The 14,234-nt window shown below is 43.2% G+C and overlaps 1 protein-coding gene across 1 annotated transcript; it reads right to left on the bottom strand.

The window, feature by feature from the left end:
- Positions 1-1,113: 1,113 nt before the first annotated feature.
- TMEM64 (transmembrane protein 64) lies at positions 1,114-13,546 on the bottom strand. Its single transcript, XM_054816815.1, has 3 exons — positions 12,497-13,546; positions 6,669-6,824; positions 1,114-3,687 (listed from the first exon to the last, which is right to left on the bottom strand). Exons 1-3 carry the CDS (start codon positions 13,262-13,264, stop codon positions 3,493-3,495), a joined length of 1,119 nt encoding a protein of 372 aa, XP_054672790.1. The 5' UTR covers positions 13,265-13,546; the 3' UTR covers positions 1,114-3,492.
- Positions 13,547-14,234: the final 688 nt, after the last annotated feature.

Below are 14,234 nucleotides of genomic sequence, written 5' to 3'. Positions count from 1 at the left end.
GAGGACAGGGACGAGCTGCTTTCCCAGGCGGGGGCAGAATTTGCATCAGCTTCCCCTTGGCACTTGATTTCCTATTCCCTCATACCCAAACCATCTTCTCCTTATGTAGACAGGACTGGTACCAACTTTGAATTTATTATAGTGAGGAAGCCTGTCACAGAGCTACTGGAACTATTTGCTTCTGTCTCCAAGAATAACCACAGAGTGAATGGGAACACATTTATAGCATTTCATCTTAAGCATTGTATCCTGGATTATTTGCAAGGCCAATGATGACTCCAGTAATCATGGCCAGTCAAAATCCAAATCATACCAGCCTTGGGTGGAAAGCTGAAAATGAACACAAAGAATCTGATACCTGACACTAACACATAAGTTTTCCACTCTTCAAACTTGACCTCTTGTTGAAGTTATTGTGCAAAAATCAGTATGAAAATAGTATATAAAGCTCTTGGACAAAAAAAGGGTTTTCCTTACAGGTGCTTAGTATAAAGTTAAATTTGACAAATTTATTACACAGTTGCACTTACCACAAGGAAGAGGAAGGAAAACTGGTGCCCCGCAGCTGAGATTCCTTCTTCTATATGACCTGCAATTTAGGTACATTTCATATACAGAATGAAGAAATTTCACCATCATGGCAACTCAGAAAGTATTCGCAAAGGTGACTTGCCATGTATTATTTATGCTGGATTCACACCCTTTTACTTTTTAATTGTACTAGGTAGGGAGACTATCTAAAAAAAAAAAAATCACATCACTTTTTCTACTTTTACATTCAAAAATATCAATCCCCTTTCGGTTCAGCAGCACATTTCGCATAAGCACATGTATGCTTATTCTTCTATCAAAAAGGCAGCTACAAATACCTAACCTTCAAACTATTTAATAGAATTAAGCATGTATTTCATTTTAACTTTTAAAAAAGAAAAATCAAGTGTCTTTCCCTTGTCAGTTAACTCCCCACCCATGGAATTCATCCTTAAATCCTAACTTGTTACATGTTCAACATGAAAAGCGATCTTTGCATGCATACGTAAAGACAACACTCCACTGCACATTCTTTCCAACTACTTCACAGCAACCTAAACATTTAATACATATTCCTTTAAAGAAATTTGAGTGAATTTATTGTATAAAATTATGATTGGCATGGTACAGAAAAATTCCTTTTAATGCACATTTCCCATTAACTTGTACACAAATATTACAAGTATCAAGCAAAATGCAAAAGTCTTAAGAACTAATTCCATACTACAAAAGTGTTCACATAGTGAAGTTACTCTGGTTACAAAATGTCATGGAAATAAAAGCACTTCAAAATACATATTTGGGAAATGTTCTCAAATAATCAACACAACCTTAAGTTAGTTAAAAAATGCAAAGAAAGAGACACCCTCTTCAAAACACTATTGTTGATTTGGCAAAATGAAGCAAAGTTCAGATCAGTTCATTTATTGAAGGATTGTTCTTTCCAAGAAACAAAATAAAAAAAATTTTAGTTAAGAAAGGGCTTGATGATACTATGATGACAAATAACGCCATCAAAAAGTTATCTGGCTCTCTTGTTTTCACGCAGGAGCTCTCAGAGGCAGAGATGTGTAAATGAACACTTCCAGGTATATACAGATTGCCTTTTCAAAAACCAACCAAAGAATAAAAAAAACCCAAAAACCCAAACCCCAAAACAACAAAAAGGAGACAATCTGAACTTTGTTGTGTCATTTAACTAGTTCAGTTCCTTAGGTCACAAGGCCCAAGAACAGCGGTCTGCAAAGGATACATATTTAAAGAACAAAATTAAACTTCCACTACCAAGGAATGCGTAGATGTCACGTTATACGAGTACCGTACATCTTCACAGCAAGACTGTTAGCGGCTATCAAATCTCTGCTTCCCAACAACCTTGAAGACCTGCTATTCTCAACAAGACAAAAATGCTTGAACCCAACAGCCTTACAAAAAAGGCAGCACAGTCATACTGTTCAAAAATAATACTAAATCTTGAAGACTGAAAGCATCCTTAAAAACTTACACAAAATAACTACAAAATAAGCAATACATTACATTATTTTTGTATCAGATGACTTGCATGTGTTTGAGCAGTTGAACATCGGTACATATATCTACATGAAACTCACACATTCAAGACATCACATTCAGGCATTATTGTCATTTTCCTTTTACACATACACACAAGTTACTATCGGGTTACCCAGTCTATCCAAACGCAGTGAAAAAACAGTCCACAGCACGCGTAAAAGGAGCATTATCCAATACAGTGTTGTCTTGCAAAAATGGAGTCAGAATTCCTGAGTCTCAGAGACATTACTGTCCTCCTCCATTACTGGATTATTTGTTTTTCCAAGGAGAACCTCAAGTTTTCATTTCTTCACTCTGATGAAATTTATAATAGATTGCGTCTTTTAAAAAATGTAAAACTTTTAGAAAAAAACATGCCAACCGAAGTGAATTTTTAAAGCTTTTTAAAGGGAGAGGGGAGTCACTTACAAAATAAAGGCCACCTTCATGTAAAATTAGTACTGCCAGTACCCCATCATTTTGTTTAAAGGAAAGATTAGCTCCCTGTTCTGGAAGCCTTATTACATGCAGTCATGTGAGTTGAAAAACTCCACCTTTTTAACAATTAAAAATATTATAAATAGGACTAATGTGGAACAGCCCTTTGTTACAATCACCAAGGTGGTAAAACCAATGTAACAGTTAAGTCATGAAGTCTCCTTCAAATAGTCACTGCAATCTATTATAACTTCTGTATTTTCCCTTTTACTTTGCATATTACACAGTGTAACTTAAAATGTTATTTAAGAGCACTTCAGTCCCACAATGTAGGATTTAAGCTTGTATGAATACATATGCATGGCTCTGCAACATTTTTAATGACTTACAAAAATACATTCAACCAAAACTTCATATAGGGGTCTTTTTTTTTTTTTTAAATCAAAAATGAAGGAAAAGCCAAATGGTCCCATCATTAGCTGAATAATACACTCCGAGTTCTGGAAGTAATTCCAAAGCAAAAGCACATTCAAGAATAACATACATTGAATTGCATACTTTCTCATTCGATCCTTACCAGTAATAAAATTCTACTACATATAATTATTCAGCCTTATAAATAATGCTAAGCAGAAAAATATTTACCTCTGTGCTACTTTTCTGTTTATAGAAGCATTTCTCAGTTTATAGGAGCAAAGGAAAAAAACCCTAAAGTGCAGACTACAGGCCATGACAGGCATAATAAACGACCAAAGGTGCAGCCAAATTTGCATTTACATCTTAAGTTACTTCACCATCTTTCTTTTCTTGCTAGAAGTCACCTCGTGTGCAACTGAAGAGCTGGTCGGTTGGTTTGTGCCACAGTACAACCTGTAACCACTTGTAATTTTTTTTAAAACTGGTTGAATTGTCCATAGATATTTCTAGGCAATAGCTTAGGTTCACAAAACCTTACTTTATTAATCCTTAAAATCACACAATATTGACACCTCCTCCAGCGAATGCTACTGTCCTTTTGTTGCAGTACGTGGTTGAACCACTGATGCTCGGTTGACTGTCTTTAACATGCGATGTCTTCATTTCCATTTCACATGCTACAATAGCTGCATTCAGTTCCACTTGAGCTCGGTGAACGACGTAAAACATGAGTCCTATGCTTATGACAATCTGCAAATAAAACAAGAGTGTTGTAGGCTATATAAATTGTAAGCATGAATACAAAGCAACTGTTTCGAACAAAACAAAGTCATCGACACAAAGATTCAGGAAGCATCTGTTGACTCAATGTTTCACAGGCCAGACATTAGAAGGGAGATAAACTTAACCAATGAGTGGCTGTAAACCTACAGATGCTAACAACATAACTAGCATATCAGAGCATAGACATTATACAGAACTTAAATATTGATATGAATTGAAAACATATTTTCTTTCTTTCTTTCCATTGACATCTACATACTTGTTATAAAACAATCCCTTCACTTTCTCTCTTGGCAAAAATGTTTCCACAAAGAAACGGCATGGTGTATTTCTGCAAGTCAAAAGGCCGATTTTCCACGTACCAAGTGAATAATAGGTTGAAATTGTATTGGGCATCTGCAACTTGCAAAACGGTAAAGGAAATAAAACTTCTTGTCCTTGCCCCTCTGGTGTGGAAGACAGCAGAGAGCAGCAGTGTCACTGCTTCTTGGACATCAGGACTAAACAGGACAGAATCAGAGTTTCTGAGCAACTTATAGCAGTCTGTATGGGAAGAACTTGGTTTCTGGAGGATGGCTCAGGGAGGGGACAGGACGTTGGTAGTGTGGGGGTTTTTTGTTTTAAGGAGGAAATATTGTCCAAAACTAGGGGTTTAGTTCGGGTTTTTGCTCTTAATTTTATTGCTAAGAATTTTTAAACTTTCACCACAGAAATTATCAGAAATAAATCTGGACAATTTTTGCTAGAAATTACTCATTCAATGACATTGGCATGCACTGCACTCCCCAGAGGCAGCCTTTGGTTTCAATAAAACACCAGGTAAGACCCTCCTTAAAAAAAAAAAATCTTCAAATAAAAATCAAGCTGTCTTATACCGAGAGTCTCTTTTTTAAGAATGTTTTATGAAACTAGCTGGATTCTGCAACTTCCTTTCAAAAAAATCAAAAGGGTTATATTGTTTACAACAGAATCTAAAGTTTTGTGTCCAAAATCTGAACTTCATTATTGATTGGTAGGGCTATGTTTTCTTTAACATTAAGGACTACCACTTAAAAACTTCTGTCAGCATGGCATAAAAGATGCTAGAATATCACCAAGATGATTGACAGGCATGGTGACAGGATAATTGCAGCAGGAAGACATCCTAGCAGTCTCTAGCTCAGAGCAGGGCTGGCTGCAAGATCAGACCAGGTTGCTCAGGACTTTTGTCCTGTCAGATCTTGAAAGCTTCCAAGGACAGAGATTTCACCACCTCTCTGGGCAACCTGCTCCACTGCTTGACCATCCTCGTGGTAAAAAAGATGTCAGGTCCCAAGGAGGTGAGCACTCCTATTCAAACATTCAGCCTCTCCAGCTAGAGCTTACCTGAGCAACAGTTATGTTACAACCTATATAAGCCACAAAGGAGAGTCAATGTCATTTAAAATAAAACAAAACCAACCATTAAGGGGGGGGGGGGGAGGAAAAGACCACTAAAAACTACTAACCTGGAAATAACTTTTCACGACTAAAATTAAAGCTGATCAAGTAACATTTATTTTCTCTTTGATCTATCTACCCCACATTTACAAAGGCATTTTTAATACTCACAAACCTGTTCCATGAAGTCTATAAATTATACGTTCCATTTAAGAACACACAAGTTTCAGAGGGGGAGGTTTAAAATGGTCCTGGCCTTACGTTTTATATCTTAGTGTTGTTAAACATCAGCTTTATGATTGCAAAAAATGAGGAAGATAAATGACTGCGGTACCAACTGAAACTCTGCAAACCGTGGTAACTGCCATTCAAACACAGCCTGAAGTACCGATGCTGTCAGAGGAGGTTTTAATATATAATCTGGTTCTGAAATACTCATGACCTCTATGCTTGTAATGGTCTCAGACTTAAGGCTTATCCCCCAAGATTTATTGACAAATTATTTCATCGGCTAAGCTCATGTAAAGGTACTATATAGTTCTTAGGAATTTACTATCTTGCAAAATTAGGATATTCTGATTTAGGCATTAACAAAATGGTATTTCTACAGTACTTTTCATCCTTAATACCTATGCAAAATCGGGAGTGTTCAGTGCTGACAGTGAACACTGCACAGGTGTTGGGTTTACTACGCATCCTGAGCACACTACTTTGCAGCTGGGTAGCACACGGGCTTTTGTGTAGGGGTGGTTTGACAAGTCTAAAATTCAGCAGGAGATCACCTGCTGAGGGCAAGAGAAGAAAACTTGACAAAACTGTGGCAGAAAGAGAAAAAGAGAACACTGAGTAAGTTCTGCTTTGTGTCACGTGAGGTATGAGAGAATTAAACTTTTCTAACAGAAGAAAACAAAATCAAAAGAAAACAGTACATTGGAAACCCATTTCTCTAGGTATCTAGCAGCCAATAAGACTGTGAAAAAGAAACGTCAGCTCAGTTTTACACAATCTACTGAAAATACCAGAGTTATAAATTACACACTTTTTAAAACCTGCTACTTTTCAACACCGCATGCCATACTTGCTTGGCTCAGTCTGTAAGGGTCGGCTGCCTCAGCCTAGGGAACTGTTATGCCCACAGAGAGCAGCAATTAACCCCTGCAACATGCGTTTCCCCAAACCTCCTGCAGCCCACCCCTTCTGCACTCCAGGCTGTACAACCTCAGAGACAAATCAGCAACACTGAATCTCTCCGCCTCACACGCATTCCTATGCGCAGGCAGTTCCCAAAGCAAAGATTCAATGACTTGAAGAGACAAAGCTACAGGAAACAAACTTGTCTACTGCCTCCAGAAGAAAAACTCTCTCTTAAACCCCACTAGTACAGGAGACAAGCAAAAATTAGACGGATATAGAAATAAACTCAAACACAAGAAGATGACTGTTTCCAAGAGTAATTGCTTACTCAAGCAGTCATATAGAGACTGACATTACTGTTACCAAGGTGTATGAAAGCAATAATTTTAACTTACCTGTAAACTGAATATAAAATAGCCACTAACACTTTGTTCTGCAATCACATCCTCCATGGTACGCAAGGTAGTGCCCAAGTATGAGTTCAGGAGCTGAGTGGGAAGCAGCCCAACTGAAGAAGCCATCAGGTAGTTGGGTAGTGACAAATCTGTAATCTGAGTAAAAGAAAGTGTAAGAAACTGAGCACAGCTCCAACACAGTCTAGGTGCATAAACAACCAGACTGCCACTCCCACGAGCATCCATGCAAAAAACCAAAGTAACTTCTACACTCCTTCACTGAAACTTTCCACTGTGCGTGAATCTAAGATAATATAATAAAACAATGTGGCCAGTTTTCACCTGGCCTTTTTAAAGTTACTAGGTTTTATTTCATTTCATCTCTCATTACACAACAACTCTGTGCAAACCTCATTAACTAAGGATGCAATTACACTGTTCATTGAAGATTTTTAGTTTCTTCATGGTGAACGGAGCCCTACAATTTATGAGAATATACTGAACTGGAAGAAATTACCTTATCAAATGTGAAGGTCTAAAGCAAAAATCTATTTACTTTACTTTTTACATGTATGGCAACCAGTAAAAGAGGTAATTGTTCAAAATGTCACTGTATTAAATATGATCTAGGTAAACAGAATAGCAGATACAATCTGCCTCTGCAAGGGAAGTTACATACCCATTAAGATACATATATCTATCAGTGATCTCTAGCAGTGGTATCTATCTATACCTATCAGTGACACACATGGGGACCATTAAGATTCTCTACCAAAGATATTTTATATCACACTTTAATTTGTGAACAAAACAGTACGCACAGCCATAGCAATTTTTAGTTTCTGTGGAAAAAAACACTAATAATACTTCAAGATATTTTCCTCTCTTTGCTGTGAAATTTCTGTTCTGAGTCAGTATGTGGACAGTTTACATGGGAACAAAGTACACAGTACTAGCTAAATTAGTATCAGCAGCCATTGGGAAATATTAAATGCAAGAGCCAAGAGGCCAAAAAGATATTTGCGCAAGAAAAATGACAACAGGAGGAAACCATGGGTTAAAAATGAATATGAAAAGGGTGATTTTGAAACAAGCAGTCTAAGGAATTTTCCAGACAATTCAGTTGATCACATCGTAATAAAACAAGTTCTAATTAAGAACAGCCCCTAACACTGAGAGTCTACATGGAAATTATTGACCTTGACAGTTTTGTACAATGTCGAAGACAAGAGAATAGCAGCAAAGTTACTCATTTCATCATGCTATTCTTAAAATAAACTTTGGTTACTATGAAAGTCACAGTACCGAATTCTCGGAGCTCCAAGCTTTCCACCATCCGTGGAAAGTTTTTGGGAGGAAGGAAGGGCGATGGAGGAGGGAAATGCAATGAAGCATAAAGATTAAGACTAATTCACTGGAACAAGATCCAATAAATGAATTCCAAACTTCACACTGCAAATTACACTTCCCACAGATTGAAATCTATACGAGCAACGCAAATATTAATTTCTCTCTATATACAAGATTAATTTAGATTTCTAATGAAAAAGCACTACGCAATGATGTCAGAATTTCCTATTTGACCGATACTTTGAAAAGACTTACCTTTTTTTATTTATTTATTTTAAACATTATAGTAATCTGGGCCATGTAATAAGAATGCACAACCGAAACTTCCCATATTGCCAAGGGAATGAAGGAACTGCTATTAAAAGTCTCTGAAATACTAACGCTGAAGCAAGATTTGCTAAGTAGGACACTGTCATTAAATCTAATGGAGCTGGGAAACTTCCCAAAGATTGTTTTAACACTCCCGGGCACCTCTTTCATTTCTGTATATGTATTAAGGACACTTCAGTTGCAGAGCAACACATCTGTACGTCTCGATCTGTCCTGAAGCAAGTGGACCTCCTGGGCCATGAGAGAGACTGTTTCCAAATGAAGGGGAGGCTGGCAACACACACGCTGGACTCAGACTTGTGCTTCCCACTAAAATGAAAGTCAAGGAGAGAGGGGGAAAAAAAATTGCAGGTGCCTGTTTAACTCCTGGTTTGCAGGGTTTAGACTCACAGTGACCTTCCCCCAGAAGGCACAGGAAGTGGATGGCATGCCTACCTAAGAAACCTGAGAAATTTTCAATAAAACTTAGAGCTTTCAGTGTCTTTCCTTCTATGAAATTTTACCTGTTCTAGAAATCTGCCAGTCTGGGGTCTGCGTGGCCAAGCTGCCAAACAGAGGCTATGGGGACTCTGTTTCTACAGAAAGCTCAAGCCAGCAAAAATTAACAGTGAAATCCCAATGCAAGTATGGATGCAATTGTTATAGGCCATACTGATGTATTAAAATAAAATTAAGAACTACCTAACTACTCCGGTAACAAGAGTGTTAGCCAGAAATTCTCCCACTAAGCGTTGGACAGGCTTTGTCCAGTAAAACTTTCGTGTATTCTTTGCAGCTGACACCTTTGGTTCAGTCCTGTCAAAGAATAAACGCTTGTGTCAGGACTTTGTTGGGGGCTCACATGACTTTGGGGATTGCAGCAGATTTCTCTCCCCTCAACTTAGGAAATCCCGTGTTTTGGATCAGGTAGGCTTAGCAACCAAGAGCAAAGGACAATTCTGATGCTCTTTACCTTCTCCAAAAAAACCTCCCCACAACAGGTAAACAATAAAAACCAAAACAAAATAATAGCTAGCAACTTTCCAACAAGCAGAGCAAGCAGCCTGCATGCTCCTGCAAAGCAGGTACCATTTCTTGAACTCCGATTTCACTGTGTGCATTTCTTGAACCAGAGATGCACGCTTGGACACATTATTTCTTCCATACAAAACTCCTCTCAGAGGAGAAAGAAGAAATATGAATTGTGATCTAAGCTACACCTGGCACTACAAATAATCAGTTTGCACAAATCTAGCTTCAGGGACCCAGGAGTGGGAAGGAGGTGATAACCTGCATACCAGGCCTCCTTACAGACCTGCCTTCAAAACACTCAGAGCTGCCAAGGAGAGAGGGCTGTGCGTGGGCAAACACTTCAGTACAAGCTACGAGGCCACCCTGGCATCACAGGAGCAACAATTAAGCAAAAGCCACTCAAAGAGAGATACAAACATGCTTTCAGTTAAGAAGTTTCTAGGTCTTCCAGGAAGACAAGGAAATGCATTTACTACCCCAGTGCACCACCTATCAGTGCTTTCCCACAGAGCAGCAGAATGACCGTAAGAAGCAAGATGTTCACATCTGGCTGGTGAGAAACTAAGAAATTTGTGTTAATTTTCTTCTGCTGCTGTTTCAGATATGATCCCATCACTAATCGAACACTAGGAAGCTCTTCCTTCCTTTGGTACATTCTGCTACAACTCAACCTCCCCAAAACCCTCAGCAGATGGTACATGCCACTGAACAAGTGCTTGTAGAAACCCATTAATCCCAGCCCTGCAGATGACCCCTCTCACATCAAGGTTATGCCTTGTCCTGGACCTCATGTGTCACTTCTTTCCTTCCCTCTCATTTAAGTATTCTCAGTATCTCCAGTTTATTTATAAATAGGCACATAGAAAACACGCATAGACCAGACTGCTGAAAAATTAAAGATGTGTGGATTTTCTTATGTTCACTGTTCTCTCCTCTACTATTAAGAGCAATCCTTTTCAAATTCATTGCTGAAGTTGCTAGCACAAGGAACGGATAGATGGTTAGGGCACCCCAACCCCCCTTGCATTTTAAACACAAGCAGAGCCTTAGGTTTTCAAATAAGTCAGATTTCAAAGAAATGACAGCTCGGTCTGTGCAGGTAGAATTTTGTATTCTATACATAGCTTACACTTGACTCATGGTGAGAAACTGCCTTGAATTCCCAGATTTGCATGCAACATTTTTATTTTTCAGTAATCTAGTAGTTCATACTAAATGTTCTTGGTTAAAAACTGAACACACTGTGCTTTATTTGACTACGCTGCAAAGTAAAAGTCCAGAGTAATAAATGCAACCTAAACTAATTTTAGCAGGCAACATCCATGTTATTTGGCATACTCAAGAATCTGGCTTCATCTTATTTCCTATCTGTTATTTTAACACTGAAACCTTCCACTTGGAAAGAAAATTATTTAGTTTGCAGTACTTAAGAAAATACAAAACACTGATTTACAGCATCATTTTAATATTGCACTGGCCTGAATACTCTGCTGAATTGTGTTTCCAACAGAATGGTTATGCCAGGAGGGAAATCATTTTAACTCAGTAATTCTCTGGTCAGTTCTTCAGATCCAACACTGCTCTACATCTGCTGACTACTTCAAGTAACATCCAGAAGCCATGAACAACTGAAGCACAGCGGCTCTCCCCACTTTAGGAGGGTCACACTACAGCAGATTTATCTGCTACACCAGGACCTTGGGCTCAGGGAGACTCTGCTCCCGGCAGCACGGGTCTAAGCTTCCTCAGTCCTGCAGTAATATATGTAAATAAATAAAATAGCTGAGGTTCTTCTCATTCATAACAAGGAAATGGTTAAAGGATTTGCTTAAAAAGAAATGATAAGTTCCTACAGCTCTTAGGGGCAGACATTGCAGTTCCTGAGACGAATGTCCCAGCACACACAGTTTTATACATAGCAATTTTAAATATGTGATGTGGGTGTTAACCCTTAAAAACTGTGTGGATTATTTTTTTCTTAAATAACAAATTCAGTATTCAGTGACCTAATAATTTCAACCAGATGACTGTGTCAAAATTAAACAAGCACTTCAGAAGGGTACAGGCTCAGGACTGCTGATAAGGGACAGAAAATGTGCTGTAACAAAGTGACAGACCATAACACTTGTTTGTAGGGTCTCTTACATTAAAGAACATAGGAGTTACTGTTAAACGTTTAAAATATTTCACAAACTGGTTTGCTTTGTTTTGATTTCACCAAGTTAGCAAGACACAACAGAGGCATAACACACAGCCAAAACCAGTTCCTTCAGACAAAGGACTCAGGAAGAGCTGAGGGTCTGAAATTGTCATCATCAGCATGATGGTACTCAAAAGCACTACCCTCTACGTTCTTCTTTACTTTCTCCTTTAAGATGATTAAAGCGAACACTAAGATTATAAGTTTTAAATAATTATTCTTAGAGAATGTACCAATCTTCATCTAAAAGTAGAAAGAAAAGCAAGTCCAACCCTTTTCCAAACTCAAGCTCAAATTAACTTTCAGTACCACTCAGGTGTATCATGTCCCTTTTCAGCTGAGCCTACATCTTAATGCTGTGCCTAAAATGCACGACCTCTCTTGTGTGCATGGACTTAACACTCTTTATGAATTTGCTAGATGTATGCTACAAACATCAACCAAACTGAGCAAGAATTTTAATCTGTCCACTTCTTTCTTTCCAATATAGTTATTTATATAAAATACTTGAGGGAGATCTGGCAAGACCGCTTAAAAATACAACTTTTCCTCCCACTCAGATCACTTTAAAAACACAAGCACTTTAAAGCTGTTGAGTCCTCCATAGATTTTGCTACACAGCTCCTTGCTGCTTCTTTCTAACACCAGGACATAGGCTCAAAGGCCAGAGAGCAACTCTAATGCAATGCCACTGAACAAGACACCTTGAGAACCTGCCTGCCATCCCTCCATGAGCACGGAAGAGCCGCTAGCAAGAGCGTGCAGAGGGGTTGCTTTTACTGTTGTAAAAAGAGAAAGAAACCAAGGTTTCTTCCCAGGAAAGAAGGCAATCTCCATCAGTGACACCGGCCACTATGCTGCAAGCCATCCTTCCAGCCAGAGCCCCGTCCTTGGCTGCAGCCGCTGGGCTGCGGTGCATGCCCAGGCTGGGACTCACCGCAAAGACAGCGTTCTGCAGCCCGAAGGGGATGGGCGTCAGCCGCGCCAGAGCCACCACCTTGAGGCCGCTGCCGCCCTCCACGACGCGGACGACAGCGCTGAGCGTCTCGCTGCCCTGGATCCTGGCCCGAGCCCATCGGGCCAACAGCCGCTTGCAGGCCACGTGGGCGACGAAGGTGCCGATGAGGACGCCGAGCACCATCAGCCCCATGCCCAGCACGAAGCCGTAGAGGTAGCCAGCGGCCACGTTGAGCAGGATGTAGCCCCAGCTGCAGGGGAAGGACACAACGATGAAGCCCACGGTGAAGAGCAGCACACCGGCCAGGCTGTCCAGGCTCTCGGCCCAGAGCAGCAGGTCCCGCAGGTACTGGCGCACCAGGGCCAGCGAGGCGAAGCAGAGGGCCGCCAGGACGCACACGCTGAGGCAGCTCTTGCACCAGCAGGTGCCCAGGAGGCAGCAGGAGCAGCGCCAGCCCCGGGCCTCGGCCAGCCCGGGCCCGCCGCCGCCCGCCTCGGGCAGCTGGCAGAGCAGCAGCTCCGCCGGCGGCAGCCCGCCCTGCTCCGCGTAGGGCCCCAGCAGCAGCCCGCCGGCCCCCGCCGCCTCCGCCGGGACGAAGCCGACGGTGTCGCCGCCGCCGCCGCCTCCTGCCGCCGTCCCGGCGGCTCGGGACAGCCAGCGGCCCAGGTCCTGCCGGGCTCCCTGCGCCGCCGCCTGCTTCACGGCCCGGGAGAGGAGCTGTACCGCCGCGGCCCCCGCGCCCCACATCCCCCCGTCCCGCCGCCCGGCTCTAGCGCCGCCGAGCCGCCCAGCCCCGTCGCTCTCCGCCTCCCCACGCAGCCTGCGGGCAGGGGCGGCCGCTCCCTCATCGCCCCGCCATGGCCCGGCTCCCGGCGGCGGAGCCCAGCCGAGGGCCGGGCGGGGGCGGAGAAGCGGCAGCGAGGAGGGCGGGCAGGAGGGGGCCGCGCTTCGCCGCCGCCGCCGCCGCCGCGCGGGCCCGGCGGGCGGAGGGGCCGCGGCGGCCTCCGCGCTGCCTCCCCCCTCGGCCGCGCCGCCGGGGCTGCGGCGTTAGGCGGCGGCGCCGCCGCGCTCTCCGTCCCGGCAGTGGCAGCGGCGGCCCTGGCGGAGCGCGAGTCCCGGGGGGCGGCAGCGGCGGTGGCAGCAGCAACCGCGGCAGCGGGGCTCCATCTCCCGGCGCGCTGAGCTCCCGCTCCGCTCCGGGAAGCGGCTTCTCGGAGCGGCGGTGCCGATGTGGCAGCCCGGGCGCCTCTCGCAGCGGAGGGGGAGGAGGCTCGGCTCCGGCGGCAGCAGCGCCCTGCCCTGCTGCGGGGCTCGGCGGCACCGCCGCGGCCCGCCCCCTGCTCTGCCCCGCCCCGGGAGCGCCGCGCCGCGCCGGCCGGGGTGTTCCTCAGCGGGGCGCCGCGGACCCCCGCCTGCCCGCGCCTCGGGCTGCCGGCGGGCTTGGGCCGCCGCTCACACCTCTCTCAGGTGGCCGGGCCGCGGCCCCACGCCGGCTGCCCCTGCCGTTTTCCTACCCCGTTCTCAGAAGCTCGCCTTCCCGGCAGAGCCTCAACCGGCGGGATTTGGAGCGACTGCGCTGCAAAGCTGTGTATTTTCTGTCAGAGGAGCGCGTAGTTGATGCATCTCTGACTAGACGCCCGTGACATGTTGGCCGGTCTCCCTGCCTTATGTGAACGCTTTGTTTCACAGACACCCCGGTTTTCTCCTCTTCACAAAG

This window comes from Grus americana, chromosome 2 (assembly GCF_028858705.1).
Source record: "Grus americana isolate bGruAme1 chromosome 2, bGruAme1.mat, whole genome shotgun sequence".
NCBI classification, from domain to species: domain Eukaryota; kingdom Metazoa; phylum Chordata; class Aves; order Gruiformes; family Gruidae; genus Grus; species Grus americana.
This window is presented reverse-complemented; position numbering and strand designations above follow the sequence as displayed.